The sequence below is a fragment of the Maniola jurtina genome, chromosome 16 (assembly GCF_905333055.1).
Source record: "Maniola jurtina chromosome 16, ilManJurt1.1, whole genome shotgun sequence".
Classification (NCBI taxonomy): domain Eukaryota; kingdom Metazoa; phylum Arthropoda; class Insecta; order Lepidoptera; family Nymphalidae; genus Maniola; species Maniola jurtina.
In genome coordinates, this window is record NC_060044.1 from 10,455,523 (window position 1) to 10,483,257 (window position 27,735).

General features: G+C 35.6%; 1 protein-coding gene across 1 annotated transcript in view; it reads left to right on the top strand.

Annotated features, from left to right (window-relative positions):
• LOC123873044 (interference hedgehog) overlaps window positions 1-27,735 on the top strand; it is a 62,397-nt gene that overhangs the window by 9,450 nt on the left and 25,212 nt on the right. The window contains exon 2 of the mRNA XM_045917707.1: window positions 27,598-27,663. Coding sequence (XP_045773663.1) covers window positions 27,606-27,663 — 58 coding nt within the window. The 5' untranslated portion in view covers window positions 27,598-27,605. The remainder of the gene's footprint in view (window positions 1-27,597; window positions 27,664-27,735) is intronic.

Consider the following 27,735-nt stretch of genomic DNA (forward strand, 5'->3'; position numbering starts at 1 on the left):
ATTATAGCTATAGTGCCTACGATGGCGCATAAATATTATTATATTATACTAGGTACTTTTTCTATAATTTAAGGTTTGTATTGTATTGTTTGTTTGTTTGTAAGTTCTGGGCCGATTTTTCAATGGCCAGGTGACGGAAGGGATTCGATGTTTGACAATTTATGCGTCCATTTTATTTGACCATTCAAAATATCTGCCCGGAATATTTTTAGGATGATTTATAATTTCTATACTTATTTAAAACAAAATTGATCATTAAAATCGTAACTAAAATGTTTTGCTGATTATACTATAATTAATATACTTTCACTTTATATAAATACAAAAGTCCTTGTCTACTAACAAATTACTTATTGAACAAGATTCTTAACTCACTTGCTCAAAATATATCACTGTGATGAACTTGACCGCAGGAATGATAGCTTAACTCAAAGGCAATAACAATTTAGTGCAAAAACAACGTGACAGTTAGTGTCTTATCTAATTTTTTACAAGAAAATAATTTCTTTAAAAAAATTAATAATTGCTTTTATAAAAATTAAAATTATAAAAAATGAAGTTTTTTATAAAAGCTACCACTTTAGTAGTTTTTACATGAGCTGATACACCTACAAGATGCCACATACCGCCATTTATTGAAGATTTTTTTAAAAACATACGCAGTTCTAGTGTCCTCTGCACTTGGACGTTAAATTACTTGATTACAACACTGCCAAATTAAAATATTGTTATTTTAGTATAAGAACGCAGAATTTTGCGTACTATGTAATTTTGCAGTATAATACGGAATACATTTCCCTACTTTTGTACTAAGTTTGAGCACCCTGGTACTAACTACTAACTTCTAACTCAGCGAGAACAGGAAGTCCTTTATGGCCACGGGTCACAAGTCACAACATAATAAGAGAATTAATGCGATAAAGATTTACATATTCTAAAATTCACACTGATGAATGGCCAATATTAAAGGGTTTACTAATGCATTATAGCATACTGCTAAGATACAGAGAACCCTAAAAATCAACTCAGTAGGTAAATGAAATTATAAACGCTTATGTTATACATACCTACTTACCCTGGCTCACTTACTCACACCAAACCCTTAACTTATGCTTCAATTACTATTACCAAAAGGTTTCAATATATTGACATGAGAAGATTTGACAGAACTTCCAGACACAATAATTTGTTTATATAATTGTACCTAATTCTAAGCCACTTTAGGTATAACTGAATGCTCTCTGGTATTTGCACTACTCCAGTCTTCTTCTTCAACGGCTAATTAACAAAATATGGTCCCGGAAATGATACTTAGAGTTCCTTCTAGCTTAATGGGTGATATTATTTTATTTAAAACTATTGACGAAGGCATTTATAAATAACAACAAGCATTAGAAATGCTTAGAGAAGCTAAACTTACTTTAATTTCGCCAGACTAGATTAGAATATCTTGACTATGAAATTTCATCATCTTGCTTGTAAAGCTTGCATTGAAAACACTGAGGCTGTTGCATCCGATGAGAAATAAATGGCAAATTATTATTATGACGTACAAAAAAATTGCAATTGTAAGGTTCAAAGCACAAGAATATTATATAATATTGAATACAGACTTTTAAAAATGTTTAATACAGCAGCATAATGGTAGTACTGCGTGATGCTCGATGGAAAGTTTCCCATAGGTTATAATGACAAAGTGCTAGGATATGACCGCAATGAAGTAAGCAATGTAGATAGTACACTAAGCTCAATACAAATGTATATAATAGCGACAGCTGAGAAAATGAAACCTTGAATAACATTTTCAGTTCCAACCAATGATAAATTTAGTGAGGAATTTAATACAAACACAGATTCATATGAATAATCGATTGTTTTAAAATGGTCTAGAATGTAAATCCGTAGGCTTAGATTGTTCTTGTCCTTTATAAAAATGCTAGTTAATTTAAATCCTGAAGTCTTAATGTAATTGGGTAGATACATAAAAGTTCATTTTATTTTATACATAAGTAAAACTAAAAGTAAACAAAAATCAGGTACCATAATGCTTTGATAAATGTTTAATTGCGATTTTGTTGCTGCTTTGTGTTTTCTTTCTGTTTCAGCAACAATCTATAATGATGATCAAGGCGTAAATGCGCTACAATTAACGACTTATTAAAGATCATAGTTTAATAGAGAGATTAATGACTTACAAGAAACAAATGAGCTATTGAAACGATCAGAAGATATTATACCAAAATAAGAATGTTGCTATGACGTTATGGATATGATAACGATTACAATAAGAGAATGAGACTATTAGTTTGCGACCATTAGGTTGGAGAGAGGGCCACCATGGCGCAAATGATATAGTTAAATAATGATGACACGTAATAATAAGCGAGTATATTTCTAAAGTTAAACACTGCATTTACTTATTTAAAGAACTCAGATACTGCTTAATTGTTTTTATTTTGTTCCTTTCAGGCATCATTGACATAATGATCATGGATATTTTACTGATGTCATGACGTTGTGGATATGATGACAATCACAATAAGAGATTGAGACTATTAGTTTACGACCATTAGGTTGGTGAGAGGGCCAACATGGCGTAAATGATATAGTTAATTAAGATGATGATTAAAATGATGATTAAGATGTTGATAAGAGAATGAGACTATTAAGTTTACGACCATAGGCTAGTGAGCGGGCTGCCATGGCGTAAATGATATAGTTAAACAATGATGTCAAGTAATAATAAGTGAGTATATTTCTAAAGTTGCACTACATTTACTTATTTAAAGAACTCAGATACTGCTTAATTGTTTTTATTTTGTTACTTTCAGGCATCATTGACATAATGATCATGGATATTTTACTGATGTCATGACGTTGTGGATATGATGACGATCACAATAAGAGATTGAGACTATTAGTTTGCGGCCATTAGGTTGGTGAGAGGGCCAACATGGCGCAAATGATATAGTTAATTAAGATGATGATTAAAATGATGATTAAGATGTTGATAAGAGAATGAGACTATTAAGTTTACGACCATAGGCTAGTGAGCGGGCTGCCATGGCGTAAATGATATAGTTAAACAATGATGTCAAGTAATAATAAGTGAGTATATTTCTAAAGTTGCACTACATTTACTTATTTAAAGAACTCAGATACTGCTTAATTGTTTTTATTTTGTTACTTTCAGGCATCATTGACATAATGATCATGGATATTTTACTGATGTCATGACGTTGTGGATATGATGACGATCACAATAAGAGATTGAGACTATTAGTTTGCGGCCATTAGGTTGGTGAGAGGGCCAACATGGCGCAAATGATATAGTTAATTAAGATGATGATTAAAATGATGATTAAGATGTTGATAAGAGAATGAGACTATTAAGTTTACGACCATAGGCTAGTGAGCGGGCTGCCATGGCGTAAATGATATAGTTAAACAATGATGTCAAGTAATAATAAGTGAGTATATTTCTAAAAATGCACTACATTTACTTATTTAAAGAACTCAGATACTGCTTAATTGTTTTTATTTTGTTCCTTTCAGGCATCATTGACATAATGATCGTGGATGTTTTACTGATGTCATGACGTTGTGGATATGATGACGATCACAATAAGAGATTGAGACTATTAGTTTACGACCATTAGGTTGGTGAGAGGGCCAACATGGCGTAAATGATATAGTTAATTAAGATGATGATTAAGATGTTGATAAGAGAATGAGACTATTAAGTTTACGACCATAGGCTAGTGAGCGGGCTGCTATGGCGTAAATGATATAGTTAAACAATGATGTCAAGTAATAATAAGCTTGTGAACGGGCTGCCATGGCGTAAATGATATGATATGATGACGATCACAAAAAGAGATTGAGACTATTAGTTTGCGACCAATAAGTTGATGAGAGGGCCACTATGGTGGAAATAATAAAGTTAATAAGATTGTTGTGATCATGTGGGTGAGCGTGTTGCCATGACACAAAGTAGCCTAGCGAGCTTAGATAACATGTAAAGAGGAATCGTTAGTTATCATAAAGCTGTTGATATTTAATGTCGATGAATAGAAGATGTCTACGAATAGATGATGATTAGGAGAAGTTATAAGAAGCAAGAAATACAAGAATGAGGACATTCTAAGAAAAGGATGGCCGAAACGAAATAATTCTTCGAATGTTTCAATCAACCAAAGATGTGGTTTAATTAAAGACCATAATAGTGATCATGAGATTAAGATCAAACTATTAGTTTGATGGAATGAGAAACTCTTTCAAGAAAAGTTGAAATTCTTCGAATGCAACAATCAACCAAAGAAGTTGCTTGATTAAAGCAGAGATGGTGATCATCAGATGGAGATAAAGCTATGAGTTTGATGGAATGAGAAACTCTTTCAAGAAAAGTTGAAACTCTTCCAATGCAACAATCAACCAAAGAAGTTGCTTGATTAAAGCAGAGATGGTGATCATCAGATGGAGATAAAGCTATGAGTTTGATGGAATGAGAAACTCTTTCAAGAAAAGTTGAAACTCTTCCAATGCAACAATCAACCAAAGAAGTTGCTTGATTAAAGCAGAGATGGTGATCATCAGATGGAGATAAAACTATTAGTTTGATGGAATGAGAAACTCTTTCAAGAAAAGTTGAAATTCTTCGAATGCAACAATCAATCAAAGAAGTGGCTTGGTTAAAGCAAAGATGGTAATCATCAGATTAAGATAAAACTATGAGTTTGATGGAATGAGAAACTCTGTAAAGAAAAGATGGAATTCTTCGCATACAATCAACCAAAGAAAAATCAAAGAAAAGTTGGTGATAAGGCTATGAATTTGATGGAATGAGAAACTGTTTCAATGGAGCCTATTGAATGTCTGAGGACAGACATGAGGTCAGAATGGCCGACTGTTAGCGATTTTACCTTTGCCTAGAGTTGAATTAAAAAAAAGAAAAGACAAGGAGAGGGAGATGGAAAAATGGCGGCAAGAAAAGCGGTCGATATTGATTCGAAGCAGAAAAGATTGGGATTTATTAATATGTTTTCAAGAAGTTAGTAGTTTATAATTAAAGTTAAAGTTTATCATGCATTGTATAGCGATGAAATAAAGTCAGTTCTTATGAGTTGAGGATATTTTTATTAGTACCCACCCAATAATGAGGTGATCGAGAGTTAAGATAGCCTTCCGGGTTTATTAAACGATGTTCTTAATACCGCATCGTGTCTTGTGATGTGATATAATTTAAGAAACGTGACCAGGATTTTTTTGTAGTAAGTATAAAAATTAAGGTGCATGAGACGGGTCTGCCCGCGAAATTCAAAATTAATTTGGTTTTTCGCAAGATATCAACTAATTCTACGAAGTAGGCTTATGGCATTTTAAGTTCGACAATGGCAGTATCATCTTCACAGGATTACATAAAAATCTTTACTTGAAAGGGTCCAGTTTAAGAAATTAGCTATAGTATCGACATGTCAAACTCATTATTTTAATTAATTTCTTAAATTGAACACTTTCAAGTAAAGATTTTTATGTAATCCTGTGAAGATACTGCCACTGTCGGAATTAGAATGCCATAATAAGCTTGCGTGGTAGTATTAGTTTACAAATTGCGAAAAACCAAATTAAATTTGAACTTCGCGGTCAGACCCGTCGCATACACCTTAACAACGTAAAAAATAGACTGGACTACTTGTCCACAACGGAACACCAAAATGGAATCTTCTCAATGTGTCTTTCAGTCTGTCTTGATTCATAATTTACAAAAAAAAAGCCATAAAGGTATCTAACACAGTAATAGAAAATCGATATTTCTACACAGTGCATTCACCATTTCTTTGAAATGATTTGACCAGGTAGATCTAGAGGATAATATATCTAACTATAGTAACTATCCATGCTCTATATCCTACTAGCCGATTCCCGCGACTTCGCCCGCGTGGATTTAGGTTTTTTGAAATCCCGTGGGAACTCTTTGATTTTCCGGGATTAAAAGTAGCCTATGTGCTAATCCAGGATATTATCTTTCTCCATTCCAAATTTCAGCCAAATCCGTCCAGTAGTTTTTGCGTGAAGGAGTAACAAACATACACACACACACACACACACACATACAAACTTTCGCCTTTATAATATTAGTGTGATTATTACGTAACATATTTTCTAAATCAGACCTAAATAAGAAGATTAGTAATCTTACTGATTAATTATTACTGTTAGTTCTAATTACTCAGGTCATACCAATACAGAAATAAGAATTTTCCCGTAGAATACACTTAGTATTTTTCCCGTAGAGTGTAGACACTATTATTTATTCTATACCACACTTAGCCCTTAGGTAGGTATCCGAGCTAGTTCATGAATTATTTCGTACTAATGTTTTTTCGTCGGTACTCAATGAGGGTTTGGCTCGCCTGTGCTTAATTTACCGGAACATCAACATCAGCTTTGGGAGAAGGGCTTTTTGGAATATTTAGGCAACTTTTCACGCTAATGTCTCGAGTATTCTGTATTAAACTCTTCGGTAATGTCTCCTTTGTGCCATATTTTAACGTCTTCCCTGTATATTTAATGAAGCAAAAATTAACGAGATAAGCTGCTCTAAAGGCAAGGTTAATGATATCGGTATATTGTAATTTTATTCGGTATTCAAGTACAGATTCTATTATCTAATGTTCTTTCTACTAGCTTTTGCTCGAGAGTCGAGTTTACGCTGACGTGAATTTATATCTATTGAAAACCCCGTAAGAACAATCAACAGCAATCAAAACAAATAAAAAGTATTACAATAATATAATGTCTCTAGGATGCAAGCTTGGATCGAAATCAGTTCAATAAATAAGTAAATAACAAAAATATAAATGTTTTTGTAGTTATGAATTTTAAAATTATCTAAGCATAATTTATGCCTAGTTATAGTATGATCTAGTCACTATAGGTTGGTAGATAGATATTTTAATAAGTATAAAATTTCATCTTTCGCAGAATGTATTTCAAAAGCATCGAAGTATACTTCAATGTTCGATAGCATATCTAGATCTTCCAGATGTCTTCAAGACAGTTAATTTTGACCATATTTTTTTAACAGTTACAATTATTATTATTTAATACATATTTTGAAAAGTAGTTTTAAAACAAAGTAAAATATACTTAAATCTTGTTAAGTAACCTTCAGCTTACAAGTTACAGCGCTAGGAAAAATAAGTTCAGTGAAAATGTAGAATAAAAATGTTCCGTAACCTACTTTAGTTTAGTTCCTTTATAAGAATCTGACCGGTCAATACGAAGTTTACAAGGAATTTTTCATCTGTTATATTCTGCATTTGAAAAGACCGGTTGTAAGCAGAAGCACGCCGTTAAATTTAAAATACGTGAGTGTAGGGTCACCACTTTAAAAAATAACTCCAGGATAATCCTACACAGCCCTTGAGTCTAGCTATAGAAGCTTTAGGTATGTTGTACGCTGCCTTCAGTATTATATGATGGAAAAGTTGCTGTACTTTAAGAGTGCCCTCCATGAGGGAGATGCCCTCCGTAAGAGCATTCTATACAAATAAATAGACTTTTATTTCTGTGTTAGTACTAACTAATGAGTTACAGTATTGTGACAAACTAATAAAAATAAAAATATCGAACTGTTCTGATATTTTCATTTTCATTAATTGTTGTTTACGCACCGGTACTTTATTAATTACGTACCAAAAAAGCAATGGCAATACACTATCAATTTTAGAAAGATTCGCACGATATAAGGCACGGGGGCTTTTTTGTAACCATTCTTTAGTCGCTTCATATTGCGCTTCATATGGATATTTTTAATTAATTAATAAATAAATAAAGAGTTTTTAATAATATCTCTTTAATTAGCAAGTGTATAGAGCTATGTTTTTGCAGATAGATAGTTGAACTAATACGCTAATTATTATTATTATTGGTAGGATTTGTGGTTAGCCATCTCATAAAAAACTCGACCGGACTTTCGCTTTTCAGAAATTTCCAGGAACAGTTTCAGGAATTTTCATACCGTGTCCACCCTACACATAGAGCGGTATTGTTACACGGGTCGCGGTATTTCGAGCTGCAGCAGAATTAGCACGAGTTTTACTTGGAAATAGTTGCTTTGCGAACCCTGAACTACACTCGTTGTTTTCAAATTGTTCTGATAATAAAAAACAAAATTTAAACAATAAACTTCAGAAGGCAGCCTGCTAATTTGGTTCATGTTTTAAACACAAAAGAGAGTTCGGTATTCGGCATACTTACCGTAAAAGCCAAAATAGCTCATGGGCACAATGATGAAAGATACTTACTATAATTTTATTAGACTCAAAAGTCAGGAGTGAGATCTATCCATACTTAGGCCTCATTCGCACGAGAGCTTTTTTAACGTCCGTTAAAAAAGCGTTTCAAATAGAACAGCATTCCCAAGTATCTGTTCACACGTCAACGCTTTTTTAACGCGCACTTTGTATGTTCAGCGTAACGCCGGGTTTTAACGCAACGCTTTTTTAACGTTCGTGCTAATTAGGGCTTAGGTACATAATACTCTAAATATTAAATGCCAAATAGTGTCTGTTTGTCCGCTTGCTTTTCACGGCCCATCTGTTTAACCGATTTTGACCAAATTTTGTACACAGATAGCTCTCAACGTATATACGCATAGGCTAATTTTTGTCCCGGAAAAGCAAAGAATTCCGTCGGGATTTTTTAAAACCTAAATCCTAGTGAACAAAGAAGTCGCGGGTAGTGTCTATTGGATACAGAGATAGCTTCCATTCCGGAGGATATACAGGTTGCTTTTATTTTATCAATTCAAAGAGTTTTTTCAATTCAGAAACTCTTTGACTCCAGGGAAACTTTTGAAAAACCCACTTAACTCAGATAAGACTCTAATTTACCTATGTCCCAACTGTGTCTCATTTTCACGTGGTTTGAATTTATAATCATTGAATTAATAATAATATACTTAAATATGAATTATGTAAGTACTTACCTAGTATTTTATGTACCTCTAACACAAAAATGTTGCACTGCACCTCTTAAGTAAATAGGCTGCCTTCAAATGTTGCTACGTTTCTTGCCGTCAATATCACGATAAATATTGAGCGTGTGTGTGTATATATAATACCTACTTATTATACGTAAATAACCAAAATTTTCGTACATATGTAAATTAGTATACAAATATGATAAGTCTATGTCCAAAACATACTCTTTCATGAAGGTAAGCAATGTTTTACTTCCCATTACCGCCTTTTCTTAAACTAAATGTAAAATCTAATCACACTAATATTATAAAAGCGAAAGTTTGTGTGTATGTGTGTATGTGTGTGTGTGTGTGTGTGTATGTTTGTTACTCCTTCACACAAAAACTACTAGACGGATTTGGCTGAAATTTGGAATGGAGATAGATAATATCCTGGATTATCCAATAGGCTACTTTTTGTCCCGGAAAATCAAAGAGTTCCCACGGGATTTCGAAAAACCAAAATCCACGCGGGCGAAGTTGCGGGCGGGACTAGTTAAAACATAATACTGAATGGTTAAAACAAGGTTTTCTCAAAGCTTAGCAATGTAAATTACTTTACTCAATTGAAAATGCAAATATTATGTTTTAACTTAAAGAGCTTTAACATAAAGTGTTTTACTGTTTTTGAAGGCAGTTACCCAGAGGTCCACGTTACCATTGGGCAGATACAATACGGCAATTTTAACGGCATTACATTGAAAAGCTCTTGTACTATTATAAATATTCTTTATTTCTGTGCTTTGGTAAAGTAAGGTTGCTCAGTCATTTGATGATTAATGTTTCTGATTAGGTACCAGTTTTTGCACTATAGCAAATAGTTACTATCTTTTTGTATTGATAGAATATAATAGAATAGATTTTTATTCAAATAAACTTTTACAAGTGCTTTTGAATCGTCAAATAATTTACCACTGGTTCGGAATGCCGTTCCTACGATATGATTCATTTGATATTTAAAATGATAAATAGGGTGACAAACTATTTTATAGACTTTTCTTTATCTAGGTTTCTATATTTTTATCTAAGTCAGAACCTACTTATAGATCTATAATATAATAATAACTTATGCTTACTGGTGTTTACAGAAGTGTTTATAGTGTCCCTAGCGACTTAAACTTCTTAAGTTTTGGTCAGTGAAAACATCGACAATTAGTGTAAAATATTTTTTAATTTGCTACAGTTTACACACTACTTATCGCTCGGCAGACTTTTCTGTTTTACCTGGATGATATTTTCAATGGAAACGCGCTCCAAAGTTATAATTGCTATGCAAATGAAAATTATTGTCTCTTCGCACATGCTTCGCACATTGTTAATTTCTTAACGATTTTAACTGAAAATATGTAAATGCTTATTACGAGACAATCAGTAATCCGACATCAATGGTTTTGATTCATTGTTACATTCAAGTGTGTAAGTAGGTATTTACGAACTATAGACATGTTGAAAAGTCCAATTCAATATTGATTTTTACACAATTTTTTTTTTGTCATATTAATTTATATCCGCCACAATCATCGATGTTATGTCCACAATAGATTAAACTCATTTATCAGAATCTAGATAACTCCTTCATCTTCTGCCACATCCTTGGTCCTTGGGGCTAAGCCCGATCCAATGTTTAGGTGATTTGGTAGGTTAGGTAGGCATGCAGATAGCAAACCTATACATAAACAGATAAAAACATAACTCTTTACCCGTAGTTCTAGGCGGGTAAAAAAGGGCCCAGCACGTAACCCGTAACTGTGTCGGGGTCCGGAACAAAATCGACGTAGGTGGATCACGTTTTGAAGTAAACCCGGCTTGAGCACTCATTATTAATTTAGCAGAGCTTCGTTAGTTAGGGAACCCAAAGGTTCCCGAATATACCTAGGTAAGTAAGTAAGTAGAATACTCTTTATTGTACACCAAATTACATACAAAATATAATATTTGTACAATAGGCGGCCTTATTGCATAAAAAGCGATCTCTTCCAGGCAACCTTGGGGTAGAGGATTTAATTTATGTAAATAAAGAAAGCGAAAAGGGTGTACTAATGAAATAAAACAAATTGATGTAATGGTGATAATTAATTACGTAAACTTATCTACGAGGCTTCCGCGTCCAGGTCATGAAAAGTGGGGTTTATTTTGAAAGGCGTCCCAGTCCCATGTGTCATCGATCGTGCCACGACACCGCAACGCAGTTCCGGGCGGTCGAGTTACTGATCGATGCCTCAGTTCCTACTCTACTAACATACAGCTAAAAATGTTTGTGCCATACTCAAAAATTATTATTCTATGATATTATTATGGTCGTTAACCACTATACTATAGCGCGCGATGGAGAGAGCTTGCTTTTAGCACATGAGTAGATATTTTGGAGTCTATTTTATTGGCAAATTGTCGACTGCAAATTCTGCCCTTTGATTGCTTGATTCGCTGTTTACATTTTTTCACAGCCAATCAAGGGGCAAATTCTGTCCTTTGATTGCTTGATTCGCTGTTTACATTTTTCACAGCCAATCAAGGGGCAAATTCTGTCCTTTGATTGCTTGATTCGCTGTTTACATTTTTCACAGCCAATCAAGGGGCAAATTCTGTCCTTTGATTGCTTGATTCGCTGTTTACATTTTTCACAGTCAATCAAGGGGCAAAGTCTGTCCTTTGATTGCTTGATTCGCTGTTTACATTTTTCACAGTCAATCAAGGGGCAAAGTCTGTCCTTTGATTGCTTGATTCGCTGTTTACATTTTTCACAGTCAATCAAGGGGCAAAGTCTGTCCTTTGATTGCTTGATTCGCTGTTTACATTTTTCACAGTCAATCAAGGGGCAAATTCTGTCCTTTGATTGATTGATTCGCTGTTTACATTTTTCACAGCCAATCAAGGGGCAAAGTCTGTCCTTTGATTGCTTGATTCGCTGTTTACATTTTTTCGCAGCCAATTAAGGGTCAAATTCCGCCATTTGATTAGTTGATTCGAATGTTTACATTTTTTCACACATTTTTTTTCGATTACGATAACGATGAATACGTTTTTCTTACACACTCAATTGTTAACAAATAAGAAATGAGACGATAATTTGCCGAAAAAAAATGAAGTAATATCACTGTAAACTGTTCTACAATATCCACAAGTTGGTCCCATTTTGTTTTGGAAACTACAAACATTGTTGTAGGCAGTCAAAACAGGAACATTCACACTCGTAACTTCATATTTCAATTCCGTAAGTCCCGTGTTAAGTACCGTATACGCCTCAAAGTCCTGGAACGTTAAACAAAACGTCGTACAAAGCACGTTCAGGCGTACAATGTAACAATCTGATCTTAACAATGGTATTTACTCTTCAAGTAAACAGTGGTAGGGCGCGCTGTACCAACTACCAACAAGAAATGCTTGCTTTCATAACCTTAGCTATTTAGATTCTGAATTCAATGTTCCAGATCAGCGTTTGCCAAACTTTAAACTTATTTCCTTATTCGTCTCCGTAACATTCCCACTTCCCAGTATTAATTAAGATTTAGGTTAAGTATCTAGTCTGGTAATTTGTTTCCTCGTCCTTAACTACCGTATCATATAATATCGTATGGATACGGTAAATAGGAGAAATCATAGGGCTACATTATCTACGAGTGCTATCACTAGCTATATTATAAATGCGAAAGTGTGTTTGTCTGTTTGTTTATTGGTTTGTTAGTTTGTACTTGAGGATTTTATTAGGTTACTAGCTGATGCCCGCGACTTCGTTCGCGTGGATGTAGTTTTTTAAAAATCCCGTGGGAACTCTTCGATTTTCCGGGATAAAAAGTATTCTATGTGCTAATCCAGAGTATAATCTATCTCCATTCTAAATTTCAGCCCAATCCGTCCAGTAGTTTTAGCGTGAAGGAGTAACAAACATACACACACACACACACACACACACACACACACATACAAACTTTCGCCTTTATAATATTATAGTGTGATGTGATAGTGTGATTTGTTTGGCAATGGTGCAACGTATCCACGTAATTTTTTGCGTAGGTATTGTTAAAGGTTTGCAGAAATAAATAAGCTACTTTTATCCCGGAAAATCAACACGCGGATGAAGTCACAAAATAGCAATTTTTGTCCAAAAATATCATTATACTTAAATATAATTATTAATTTTTGTGATAAAAAAATAATACGTAGGTAACCGATTAAGCAGTAGTACGAACTTAATGAGTTTATTGGTTTTTGAACAATACTTTGATTCCACTTTTGGTTTACGATGTCTCGGTCAGATAAAAATGTTATTTATTAGGTGAACAAGATAGATGGTTTAACGTGCTTTCCGAGGCACGTTAAGGCACAGTAAACTTAGTGGAGGTCACGTCTTCGGTCCTACCCTTTGAGAAACGTTGCTCAAGATGGTTTGCATACTAAAGTAAAAGCTTAAGCCTTGCTTAAGGCATTAATTAATTATTTGTGCTGCAAGAATTTAATCTAAATTCATAGATAAAATTAACAAGAGATTCAATTTAACGAGAATTCAGAATACTACACATGGCGATATAACTTCGTCTGCATAAATCTTACTAGCTATATAAAATCGAACTTAAAAATTCAGTACTTCTAAGATACAATATATAAGCACCGCGCTAAGACTGCGCCAGTGTATGTCACACAATAATTATGAATGGTATTTGGAAAAATTGGAGTGACCTAATCAAACAATATGATTTTGACCGTATTTTGATGGGATATTAGTTAGGTACCTCGTCGACTCTTCGATGTTGTTATATAACTGATTTTTTCACTATCAAAGGCCTTTTCGAACTTGCGTGACCAAATACCTACCGAAGAGGATCTTAAAGATAGACCTCCAGCTAAGTGGATAGCCGAGACCCTAGACTGCGACAAATATGTGCATTTGTAACAAAGGCTCCTGAACTAGTGACCGATTTGAATGAAAGCTTTTACAAGCTTTTAAGCTCAAGAAAAGCAGCCATTGTTTGTAAGCAGTTTCTTGTTGACATCCTGTGTCAGAAAACTGTTTCCATTTTGAGGACAACTCAACGCCTGGTTTGGTTTATTAACCCCATTTTCTACTAGTATATTCAAAAGTAAAGATGTAAAATGTTGCATGGGCACTATAATATTATGGCATCTGTTTAATAATAAGTAAGTATATACATGTTTCTGAAACAAGTCGTAAGTCGTAATTTAAAAAATCAAAAAACGAACTCAATAGTAAAAAAAAACACATTTGACACACACCCGCCATATGGGATTTTTTTTTTAATAATTATAGCCAGTGTCACTCACGATGATATAACGATTCTAACGGTACCCTATATATGCAAATCTATTCAGGCATTTAGAAGTTATGATGGAACAAAGACATACGTGAACCCTGAAAACAATGCACTGCTTTTTTTGGGCAGTCATCTAAAAATTAAATAAGAGTAAGACAGACAGTGTAGTCAATCAAAATATTTTTATAGTCCAATTAGGTACGCATTTTAGTCAAGTTTCATACCTAGCGTTTGAATTTAAGATCACAGTCCGTTAGTCACTCGGAATAATTAAGTACTTTATATTAAAAAGCTTTTTGATATTGAGCGATGTAGTTACTAGGAGCGTCAGGCGCGCGATATCTATAAAGTTTCAATTTGATTCCTGATTCTAATCAAACGAGTTTATTTTGATGAATTAAATTAGGAATGTCAAGTCAAAAGATAAGCTATAACAGCTGAATCTGTCTATTTTGATACTACCACAGCTTTTTTTTTTTTAAAGAATATTAGGCATGCTGATCATGGCTAATACTCCCCTTTCCCCTCCAATTAAGCGTACAGGCTGTGCCAGGAGTGGGTACGACAATAGTGCAACGGGTGGGGTTTGAACCGCCAACTTTTCGGAATTCAGTCCGCACCGTTGAGCTATCGAGGCTCTACTACTTACTTTGTGTTGTAAGTAAGCTGTGAAAGATTTTTTACAGAATTAGATATAGATAAGTAGTCCAAATAATTTTATTATGTTTGAATAGTGAATAGTCCATAATTATACTTAGTTACTTAGGTAAATTTGCGGCCAACTGCTATTGAGCTCATAGACGAGAGTTAATAAAGAATATTGGAGTGAAGTGGTGGATTTATTCTTAGACTGCTTAAACGATTCAATTTGTATTCAATCATCTGTATGCACATAAGCAATCTTTTGCAACTCAATCTCACAATTTCACCGTCTGAGCACTATCTACTCATGTGGTCTGAGTGCATCGTAGTTAATAACTATAGTGAACTTTGTAAGTTCATACTCAAACTGATGTGATGAAGTTTTATTTATGTTGTGGTGCAGCTTTAGTGGTGTTTTGCTTATATAAGAATTGGTTTAAGTGCGTGGTAGATAAGACTTTGCTTCCACTGCTTTATTAAATATTACATACAGATAATACTCTAAGATTCTGAAATGAGTTATTTTGTGGTTCCACATTCATTTTTATAACTAGAAAGTTTTCGACTGTTGCGCGGCTGAATGTTTGCATATAAGATCCCAAAACCATCATATTATTGGTATTTTACAGTGAATTTTTATTCAGTACTTATCTAGTTAATTATCACTTGACTGTGATTTCGCCTGATATAAATATTATATGATGATGCATAAGTGGGGTCCCGTCTAGATTTTTAATACCCATCGCACGCAAAACTTAGAACTTAGAACTCCGGATTGTTGGCTGTAGGATCAATGCCTCAAAGACCGGCTTTTTACAATCTTATGGACAATTAAGACTATGAACAATCTCTTTAAGTTGCCTATTCATTTCTTTTTCTTTTTTTTTAAAGTTAATAGTAAAAAGCTAAGTAAAAACCCACATTCATGCGATGCGGGCATACTCAATTGTTTATAGCGGATAAAAAGCACAAACCAGACGTCTTTATAATATTTTTATAGAGATATCGCACACGGAGATTCACGAGGTTGTGAAGTTAAAAAAGTGCAGTTAAAAAATAACGATTGTGGCGACGACAATGGAGTCGTTTGAATTTTACGGTTTCATTTCTAAATTTGAATACGCCCGTTATTTTTTTTTTTTTTTGGTATAAAACCGGAGACAGTTTATGGAGGGATGTATTGTTTTGTTTAATCAAAATTCCGAATCAGTTTAGCATTTGGAAGGGGAAATAACAAAGGAATTGATTTTCAAGTCTACATTATCTTTGGGACATAATATTCCAACGGTACTTAGGTATTTAAAGTATACCTACTTACGACAAAATATCCCTTGCCCTTACATTTGACAGTTCCACTGCTGATATTCAAGTTCTTGTAATTTGTAAGTAGGTATGTATATCTATTAATTATTGTATTCAGTCTAAAGTTACGAAGTAATTAGTAATTACCATTATTATATAGATCAGTGATAATATGATTCCACTGCCAGGAGCACCATTGTTTGTCTGCATGATTTATTTGAATGTGTTTGTCATTGTATCATAATGCAGGTAGTAATGCGTGTATAGCAAAGTAATGGAGAATGCAATATTGTTGGTACGGCTAACATGCTTATCATAATATTGGATCATTGGATTTTAATTACTCTCAAATCGCAAACGATTATTGGTATTTCCACAAAAACTTACATCTACTATTAGATAGATTTCTTAATAACACATCCTATGTAGCACCATGACAGTAATTGTCTAGGAGTCTATGGTTTGGTCAACTCTATGAGACTCTCTGGTAACGTTTGACACGCAAACGCAACGCAACGCGGTTTTTTTTAAATTTGGAAAAACGAATATATGCCAGTAAGAACTAGCTGGGACCGTATGTTATTTTATCATAATTTTTCTGTACAAACAGTTCTAATACACAAAATATGAGCTTAGGTTTCCGATTTCCGGCAAAAGTACTCCTTGTCGGATGTCTCTGTTTGGAATTTCTAACCGTCGCAAATCGCTGTCACCCAATAAAAACATCCGATTAATCGATAGCCTTATAAAGCAAGCATCCGACGTTCGTACAGTCGGTTGAGTCAGACGTCAAGGATGCATTAAATTAAGCCATACCTAAACCGATAAGCCGTGACTTCCTAGTGGTTAGTGGGTAGAGCTTCTAGTTGCTCACCATAGGGGTATATATAGGTTTGAATCTTTTCCCGAGATTCCCAGAACTGTCGCGTTTTCTATTATTGCACATCTCTTGGATGTCCGGTAATTTTATCTTAAATAAAAAAGAAACCAGTTTCCACCTGGGCTGTTCCTTCAAATCTACTTACTAAATGGAGTTATTCGCTAGCAACGAATTGGCAGGTTCCCCTGGTAGATATTCTCCTGTGAGTGGTGATCAGAATATTCTCCTGGCTAGCAGCCAATCTCAATGGAGATTCTCCAACTATGCAAGGGATATTTTAGTGTACTAGTGAGTGCGCAAAAACAGGTTCTCACGCTATTCTCTCACTCTCATAGTTAAAGTTTCATAGAGGCACGGGGCCACGGAGTGTAATAACTGTCAGCTGAATACCTAAGTAGCCACTAGTGATTAGATCAACGGGTCTATGGCGACCTCGCACTGGAAAACGCAGCGTTCGAAGACCCCCTACTAGATGGACAAACGACATCAAACGAGTCGCAGGTAACCGCTGGATTTAGGCGGCGGCGCAAGAATGTGACGAACGAAGTTTCTACACGAGACCTTAATATGTCCAGTAGTGGACGTCTATCGGTTGACGATGACGACCATGAGACCAACGAGACAGTCAAATAAGTTGATGATGACACAGTTAAGAATTAAGATTAGCAAAGGATATGTCAATATATTATGTGTGAATTACGCGCAGTGCCGTCGCGCTCGTGGCGTGCATACTAAATTGTTTTATTACCACGCGGTGATGATTCTTGAATAATAAACAATGAGATCCCGTTTAAAAAACTCAAGGGACCCTTATTTATTATGGAGTGGACACACGTCTATGGGCCTCGAGCGATAAAGGCTTGGGCAGACAGATAGCGCAGCGGTAGTGCTGCGCGACATCAGGCAACTGGTAGGGCGTCACGTCAATACAAGGAATGTATTGAAGCAGGTTAAGGTGTAGTGTGCAGCTATTTGGCGTGACAAGGACGCGACGACTTAAATTACGTGTCTTAAGTGCCACAACAGAGTATTAATGTGCGCTGTGCATGTCTTCATATAAAATGTATGATTTTTTATATCGAGAAAACGAGCAGGCGGGTCATCTGATGTTAAGTGATTACCGCCGCCCCTGAATATTTGCAGCACCAGAGGAACCGCCAACGCGTTTTTGGCTTTTTAGGAATTTGTTGATACGCTCCTTGAATAACGCCACGTTTAAATCTAATGGGATTCTAATCGCTTTCTGTCTCATCCCCACACAATTGTGTGTCTGTACCACAGGATTTTTTTTATAGTTTTGCACTTTAACACTGCAATGTACGTTGACTAACGCACGACTACAACTTAGTTCCTTTTTACTACGCGCCCTCATTATGTACACCTTCAAACAGTTCCTTTTTACGATGACTTATTGGATCCGAGTTAGATAGGTTGCTGCTGCGCGTTGCGTGTGCTGAAGTCTTTAATCATTAGGTATACAATTAGCTTCGACGCGCACGTGCTCTGTAATTGAATGATGAATTTTAATGCTTGTTAGCGAAAACATGCTGCTTTTTGCCTGTTTAGTATATTTGATGTAAGTATTATGCAGACAGGGTTCTTAGACATTGGCGCCGTTTGAATAAGCTAAGTGTTCCCTGCTAATAAATAATCAACCACATAAATCCTGCCGTCTATTACTAGCCAACCAGCTAGATAGTTATGGGTACCTACCATAAGTATTAAGTACCATACCAATTCCAGGTTAGCTCGCTTCCATCTTAGATGCTATCATATTATCACCAGATGATATTAAAAAAAGGCCAAGTGCGAGTCAAACGGATGGACAGCCAGACAAACAGACAACAAAGTGATTCTATAAGGCTTCCGTTTTTCCTTTTGAAGTACGGAACCCCAAAAATGAAGGGCGTATGGTTATTGAAAGTTTAGAGCAAGGTTGCCACCTGTTAGGATTTACAGGATTTATTCTATAGGATGATTTCGGAGAGTGTGCTAAGGAACTATTTGATCTAGATCCTCCCTCGCTATTGTACTATCGGACCGCGCAGCATCATAAAGCTTTGCACTCTGCACTATGCAGTATGCACCCCTAAATAATCGAAATTCCACAGACTCGTAGGTAGGCGATTTGCTTTCTTGTTTCTAAATACTAATTCGCACTACTAGAATATGAAAACCCTCTTTTGGCTTCTGTTTTCTCTGGGATTGCTAGAATATGAAATTCCCTTCTGGTTTCCGTTTTCCCCGCCAGTGACATTATAATGGGACCTTCAAAAGAAGAGTTAATAGGCATTTTCTAGGCAGGCGCGCTCCATATTATGCATCATCACCTACTATCTGGTGTGATTGCAGTCCAGCGCATACCTGTACATTTAAAAAAGCTGGCTTAGTATCGAATAAAAATACTTAACCCTGTCGACGGCTCAGTTCCACGAAAAGCGGTTAAAATTACGATTACCGTGACTAAGTAAAGGGTAAATAAAATTTTACTCCTACATGGTCCTAACTTGTGCAACTTATTGTACCTATTCCAAAGCCAATGTGTGTGCAAAAGAGTAGGTAAAGGCTACTTTATTGCTCACTATTATTTAAAAGATAATAATCCTATAGTCGCATTCAATAAGATTTTTTTCACTTCGCAGTAAACAAGTGTAAATTAAAAATTTATAACACCCCCGACGATCCAAAGTATCTGAGTTTTCCAAAACATCATTTTCAAATAAATAATTATGTATTTAGGCAACGTCCATCTTGACAGCTTGACATTTGTCTATTGACATAATATTATGAACCTAACGGTTATCTAACCTTCTTTTCTACAAGAAAACTAGAAAAGAGCTGATAACTCTTAAACGGCTGAACCAATTTTTATAGATTATAGCTAAGAACACTCTCGATCAAGCCACCTTTCAAACAAAAAAAACTAAATTAAAATCGGTTCATTCGTTTAGGCGCTACGATGCCACAGACAGATACACAGATACACAGATACACAGATACACAGACACACAGATACACAGATACACACGTCAAACTTATAACACCCCTCTTTTTGGGTCGGGGGTTAAAAAGTCATAATTAACTGGTTTGTTAAGTTAAATAGGACTCGACTCAATTACTAACTATGCAAAAGCTATTTCATGATTTCGAATTATATCTGCGTCACGATGTTCAGCCGCCGAGTTGTTCAGGAAAGTTACTAATTAAAAACTCTTTCATTAATCACACTAGCGTTGTTCTTGGCGCCATTCGTATTTTAAACTAGCTGATACCCGCGACTTTGTTCGCATGGATGTAGGTTTTTAAAATTCCCGTGGGAACTCTTTGATTTTCCGGGATAAAAAGTAAGCCTATGTGCTAATCCAGGGTATAATCTATCGCCATTTTAAATTTCAGCACAATCCGTCCAGTAGTTTTTGCGTGAAGGAGTAACAAACATACACACACAAACACACACACACACACATACATACAAACTTTCTCCTTTATAATATTAGTGTGAAGTGTGATCGTATTAAGTGAATCATTAGAAAGGAGAAAGAGAGAAAAACTTTTGTTTCTAGAGCTATTGAGGCTCTATGGAACCATGATAATTATTGTAAGAAGAGACCCGTGATCAGTGTGGGCCGGCGGCTATGAGTTGAGATGATTCTGGCTGCATTATGGCATTTTTAGGGTTCCGTACCTCAAAAGGAAAAACGGAACCCTTATAGGATCACTTTGTTGTCTGTCTGTCTGTCAAGAAACCTATAGGGTACTTCCCGTTGACCTAGAATCATGAAATTTGGTAGGTAGGTAGGTCTTATAGCACAAGTACAGGAATAAATCTGAAAACCGCGAATTTGTGGTTACATCATTAAAAAAAAATGTGTTTCAATTTTCAAAATAAGATACCTACCTAACTATACCAAGTGGGGTATCATATGAAAGGGCTTTACCTGTACATCCTAAATCAGATTTTTATTTATTTTTATGGATAATAGTTTTTGATTTGTCGTGCAAAATGTTTTGAAAAATACCCGAGTACGGAACCCTCAGTGCGCGAGTCTGACTCGCACTTGGCCGGTTTTTTTTATTCAGATACAAGTTAGCCCTGTACTGCCATCTCACCTGGAGTTAAGTGATGATGCAGTCTAAGATGGAAGCGGGCTAACCTGGAAGGGGAAAGGCAGTTTTTTTTATTAAACCCATACCCCTTTGGTTTCTACACGGCATCATACCGGAACGCTAAATTGCTTGGTGGCTCGGCTTTGCCGGTAGGGTGGTAACTAGCCACGGCTGAAGCCTCCCACCAGACAAATTGGCATTGTAAGATTTTGCCATTGCTTTATAGGTACTGATTTGGATTGCGATATACATGTATCAAACATTTCGAAAAGATCATTTCTTTACCCTTATAGGAAAAATTCGCAGACGGTTGTAAGATATTCTTCAATACATAGAGGGAATACCGCTCTGCTTCAGTTCACTTTTTCTCTTGTTTCTTGTCTAGATACAAACTCCGTGTGGAATTTTAAATCCAGTCCGTCGAAGTTGCTTCAGCTTTTGTATTTTAAAAATAGCTAATAGCCCTTTATTTGCCAATGATTTGCAGTTTACTTCGTTGAAAATTCTCGGCTATTGGATTCGGGAGTTGGTTTTTATTTTTTGGTTCGGCAATTCTGCATTGCATGCGGTTATTAGAGCGAAATAACGAAGTGGACTTTATAAATTGTATCTGAATTTTTAGAATTTTTTGGTCAATTTCAACGTATGTTTAATAATATTTCACTGGGAAATTCCTATTTTAAAATTAAAACAAATGTCTGTAGTACCGATTGTTTGCTCGATGAAAACTATTGTGGTGATGACAATTTAGATAAAAAACCGCACACGAAGAATTCCATACCATTTTTAGTTTTCATGGCGGCCATTTTAAGATTTTTATTATTTGTTGCTATAGCGGCAATTCTGTGAAAATTTCAAGCCTCTACATATTACGGTTCACGAGACACTTTTGCTGATAGACAGACGGACGGACGGATGGCCAGCAGAGGCTTAGTAAAGGTATCGTTGCCAGTGCCACGCCACCCTTCAGATACGGAACCTTACTATCCAAAAAAACCGGCCAAGTGCGAGTCAGACTCACGCACTGAGGGTTTCGTACTCGGGTAATGTTTCCGACATTTTGCACGATAAACCAAAAACTATTATGCGTAAAAATAAATAAAAATCTGTTTTAGAGTATACAGGTAAAGCCCTTTCATATGATACCCCACTTGGTATAGTTATCTTACTTTGAAAATTGAAACACATTTTTTTTTTTTTAAATGCTCTTATAACGAATTCACGGTTTTCGGATTTATACCTTTAATACATAAAAACTACCTAACTACCAAATTTCATGATTCTAGGTCCACGGGAAGTACCCTATAGGTTTTCTTGAACGACACGACGGACGGACGGACGGACGGACGGACGGACGGACGACAGACAGACAGACATACAGACAACAAAGTAATCCTATAAGGGTTTTGTTTCTCCTTTTGAGGTACGGAAGCCTAAAAACGGAATAAATATGGAACAAAGATACAAAAAAATGAAAAATTAGTACTTAGTTCTAAGCTTGGAAACTATTTGAAACATGGCAAAACACTTAAAAGGGTTATTAAGCTCTACATCAGGTATTGCCACATTAAGACTTGGTTTCAGGATTAACAATAAAGATAACAGTTTATTTACTATTTGCAGTAAATAACTAGCAGACATGTTATTTTTTATGCCTTTTCATAGGAAAGTAAAGTTAGTTCACTTGTTTTGTAAAAAATAACATATCAACCATTAGGGTATAGGTATAGGTACGGTACTGAAGCGTAGCGGAGACGTGTGTTTTCGTCCAATCGAATAGTATGATAGACTAGCTCACTCATGAAATTTGGTAGGTTGGTCTTATAGCACAAGTACAGGAATCAATCTGAAAACCGCGAATTTGTGGTTACATCATTAAAAAAAAATCAAAATGTGTTTCAATTTTCAAATTAAGATAGTTATACCAAGTGGAGTATCATAATATGAAAGGGCTTTACCTGTACATCCTAAAACAGATTTTTATTTATTTTTATGTATAATAGTTTTTGATTTATCGTGCAGAATGTTGGAAAAAATACCCGAGTATGGAACCCTCAGTGCGCGAGTCTGACTCGCACTTGGCCGGTTTTTCATATTTAGAAATGCATGTTAAAATTACTTCTCTAAGCACTTCAAGTCTTGGACTATAAAGATAAAATCTATTGATATGGACCATTAGCAGTAAATAACTGGCCGGCAATTTGTTCCTTATTGCCCCATATATTTAGCTTCAAGCTAAGATACATTTACAGCTTTTTGTACGATACAGCTGTGAAACATTAGCTGAATATTATATATAACTTGAGGACTAGGTTCAGTTAGAAAACACCTTAGACAAGAAAACGAGTAATATTAAATTATTATTAGATGATGCCCGCGATATTGTCCGCGTCGATTTACGTTTTGAAAAATTCCGTGGCAACTCTTTCAATTTTCCTTGATAAAACCGGCCAAGTGCGAGTCAGACTCGCGCTTGGCCGGTTGATTCCGTACTTGGCTATTTTTTCCGACATTTTTCACGATAAATCAAAAACTTTTATGCACAAAAATAAATAAAAATCTGTTTTAGAAAAGCCCTTTCATATGATACCGACTTGGTATAGTTATCTTACTTTAAAATTTGAAAATACTAATGATTTGTTCATGAAAACATATTTTTTTGTGATGTATCATGTAACCACAAATTCGCCGTTTTCGGATTTCTTCCTTTCCTTGTGCTATAAGACCTACCTACTTGACAAATTTCATGATTCTAGGTCAACGGGAAGTACCCTATAGGTTTTCTTGACAGACACGGCAGATCGACATACAGACAGACAACAAAGTGATGCTATAAGGGTTCCGTTTTTCCTTTTGAGTTACGGAACCCTAAAAGTAGCCAATTCCCATCTACGGGATCCATCTCTGTACCTCGTCAAAGTCGGTTAAGCGGATGGACAGTTAAAAATGAAATTGTGTCAGACCGACAGACACACTTTTGCATTTTATTGTTAAGTAACATGGAAGTATGGACGTCGTGGACTATAATCATCATCTTACTAAGAGGAAGGTTATAGACGATAAAGATAGTATCGACTGATGTGCATCATTACAAGGAGTTAACCAGATGGTAACTTCCTCATTATCGCTTCATGTACCATTCGTATCAATCATACATCCGCCGGTTTTCACAGACGCAGTTGTGAAACTTAGCAACAAAGCGTAGTTGGGTATAATACTGTTTAGTAATAGGTTTAGTATTTCACATTTAATATCAATGATTTAGCTTAGATTTAGTTGTTCTTTTACAGTATTCTTGCTGAAGGCGGTATTTAATATTATTAAGGGAAATTATTTTACCGGTGACTAAAAAATTCAAGTGCCTTCCTAAGTATTTTATGGTTTGAAATGGTCGCTTAATTATTCAACCGTATTTTCCGGATTTGCATCGGATCAATTTAAAAGCGTCCCCTTTGTTGGCCCAGTAATATAATTAATTATTTTGATGTTTCAATATTATTAGATATGCGTTAAAGTATTAATAATTTTATTATTCATTCAATTCATGTGATCGTGATAATGAATATGATTATGCTTTTCCAAATTAGTGCTGTGTTGTGCTTAGCGCGCGAATGTTTAGCTAAGGCTTAGCGTAAACGGCCGACTAACTAAAAGTTCTGGTTCTGAAAAATTTGGCGAAAGTAAAACACGAGTCATTAATTATTACTTTATTGTCAACGCCCGTCATACAAAAATTACATTACGTGCTTTTATTACGTGTTTGAATCTAATCGATCCGATCATCTTTGTGTCTGTCATTATTTCTGAAAAACGAATACGCTCCAATGCTGTAGAATAATTATTTTGACAAGTCTAGTCGGTCCTCGTACGACGATGAAGGATAAACCCGCTGACAAACTGAAAACAAAACCAACGTCGGATGGGGAATGTTTCGAAGTGCGTACGTGAATCTCTCTGCCACTAACCACACTATTGTTTCGCGACATTCGCGGGCTGTCGTTGTGAGATGTTAGTGAAAAACGGGTTTTAGACAGTGCATAGGTGCGTGTTTAGGTGCTGCGGCTATATGGGGGAAAATAGCTGCAAACTGTCTGACGTAAATCGATGACGGAACGAAATCGACGGTCTGCGTTAGGCCTTATGAATACTTATTAAAATAGTGATCATAAATTAACTAATTTTAAACTTAATTTAAATATAGATTTATGTTAAATCAAATAGATACATTGTATCAACGGCGTATGTTGTTTAATAGTGTGGAACTCTGTTTGAGTACTTAATTAATCCATATTTGATTTGTAATTAAGTTACATATAATATAAGCACTTTAATATTTATTCTATCTATATTTAACAGACAAATATCTATTTTGCGTACTAGTTAGGTATGTTATACCTAGCAAGCAAATTAAGTTGAGACCGGGGGCGGGTCAGCTAGATATATTACGCGACAGGTCGAGATGGCAATCGGGGTATGAGGCGGGGAGATGTTCCGCACACCCGCATGTCACCCGCGCTATCCCGCACCGGGTTAGCGAGGGGGGTGTGCGGGTGTGCGGGGCGTCCTCACCCCGATTTCCATCTCGACCTTCCCGGCTAGCATGGGCAGTACATAAAAATTATATCCCCGATTATATCCACTAATTTGTATGTCATCAGTGGATATAATCGGGGGATATAATTTTTATCTACTGCCCATGCTAGCCGGGCTGTAGTATACTATAGCTTGAAAGCACGACGCAAACAGCGGAAAAGTTTCATTTCCATTCAAGTAAGTACGAGACTATAAATTCGCTTTTCATTCAGCACTGAAGTACATTAACGATACCTTTATGAACGCAGTGAAGGTATACTTAATATCAATATCGTGACGATCATTAGATTTCCTGCGATCATTAAAGCTCGCGGGATACATAAATAACTAATTTATTTGACACATTCAACCTCTTTACACTCGAAATCAATTAATCGAGGAAGGTAGGTTGAAATTTAAAATGGAAACGAGCTTTTAGTCTGAGAGCTTGTGGAAAATTTCTCTACATAAATTATGTCTCGTTAGAGGGTGAAAATTTTAATAAAAATCAATATCCATACTGATGTGCCGTGTGGTGACGGCAGACCAGAATACAGTTGTGAGTTGTCACCCCTTCCTCCTCCGAGTGTGGTACGAGGCAACTAAGGGAATATAACGGAAAACGGACAGCAGCGTCTTCTGTGCTACTATTACCATCAGCTACTGGGATCACCAATCCGTCTGCCCAGCGTGGTGATTATATAGTTATGGGCTCACGTTGGAAGGCCTCTATTCCAGCTGTGGACTGTTATAGCCTATTGATGATGATCCATACTAATATTGTGAAAGTGCGTCCGTCTGTTTACACGGTCCATCCCTTTAACCTATTTGGCAAAATTTCGTACAGTGATAGCTTGCGTCGTGGAGAAGGAAATAGGATACTTTTTATTCCGGAAAATAAAAGATTTCTCAATGGCTATTTAAAGGTTAATCTGTTTAATCGATTTTGACGAATGGATCTTGCATATCGAAGACAGACAAAAGCTATATTCACGGAAAATTAAAGAATAAATTTTTATTTTCATCCAAATTAAGTTTGTTTTAAGAAGACGTCCCACTGTAAAATGCCTCCTCAATACTTCCCAGGAGCTCTTGAACAATTAAGTAGTTCCTATAAATTCCGGTAAATTAGCATGATATATCGAGAAATTATTATCGAATTAGCATCGAATATCGGTTTAACAGGGCTCTCTCCGTCACTCGCTTCATACAATCGTAGTTCCAATTTCATTTCAATATTAAGCAACCAAAGTCCATGAAATTTTGCAGACGTATTCTAGAAACTAATATCTGTGTCTGTGGTGTTTTAGATTTTGCTAAAAATATGTAGTTTTAAAATTACAGTGGCTCAAAGATTTGTATGTAAATTTTTAAGACCGCGTAACTTTGAAACCGAATATTTTAACAAAAATCTGGAAAACCACAGACATAGATATTAGTTTCTAGAATATGTCTGCAAAATTTCATGGACTTTGGTTGCTTAGTATTCAAATGGAATTGGAACTACGTTTGTATGAAGCGAGTGACGGAGAGACCCCTCTTAACGATAATCGAAACATCAAAACGTAACTCTTACTTGTTTATGCTAATACAATACGGATTTTGCTTGTTATTATCATCATGATCAACATCGCTGGCTCAATAGCGCTGATATTTTCACAGGTGGTTTTTCACGCAAAGTTAGTTTTCACCGAGCAAAATAAGCTTCTTATTTTGTTTCTCGTTAGAAGTATAATTGTACATATTTATTTTATTGTTCCTTGTTTTGATGTAATGTGAATAATGTTTCTGTCTTGTTTCAGGGTCCACAATGGGGTTTCCGTCGCTGCTTTGCGTGGTCATTGGAATCGCAGTCCCAGCAATCGCAGGTACGTACCTACCTATCTTTTTAGGGTTGCATACCTCAAAAGGAAAAAAGGAACCCTTATAGGATCACTTCG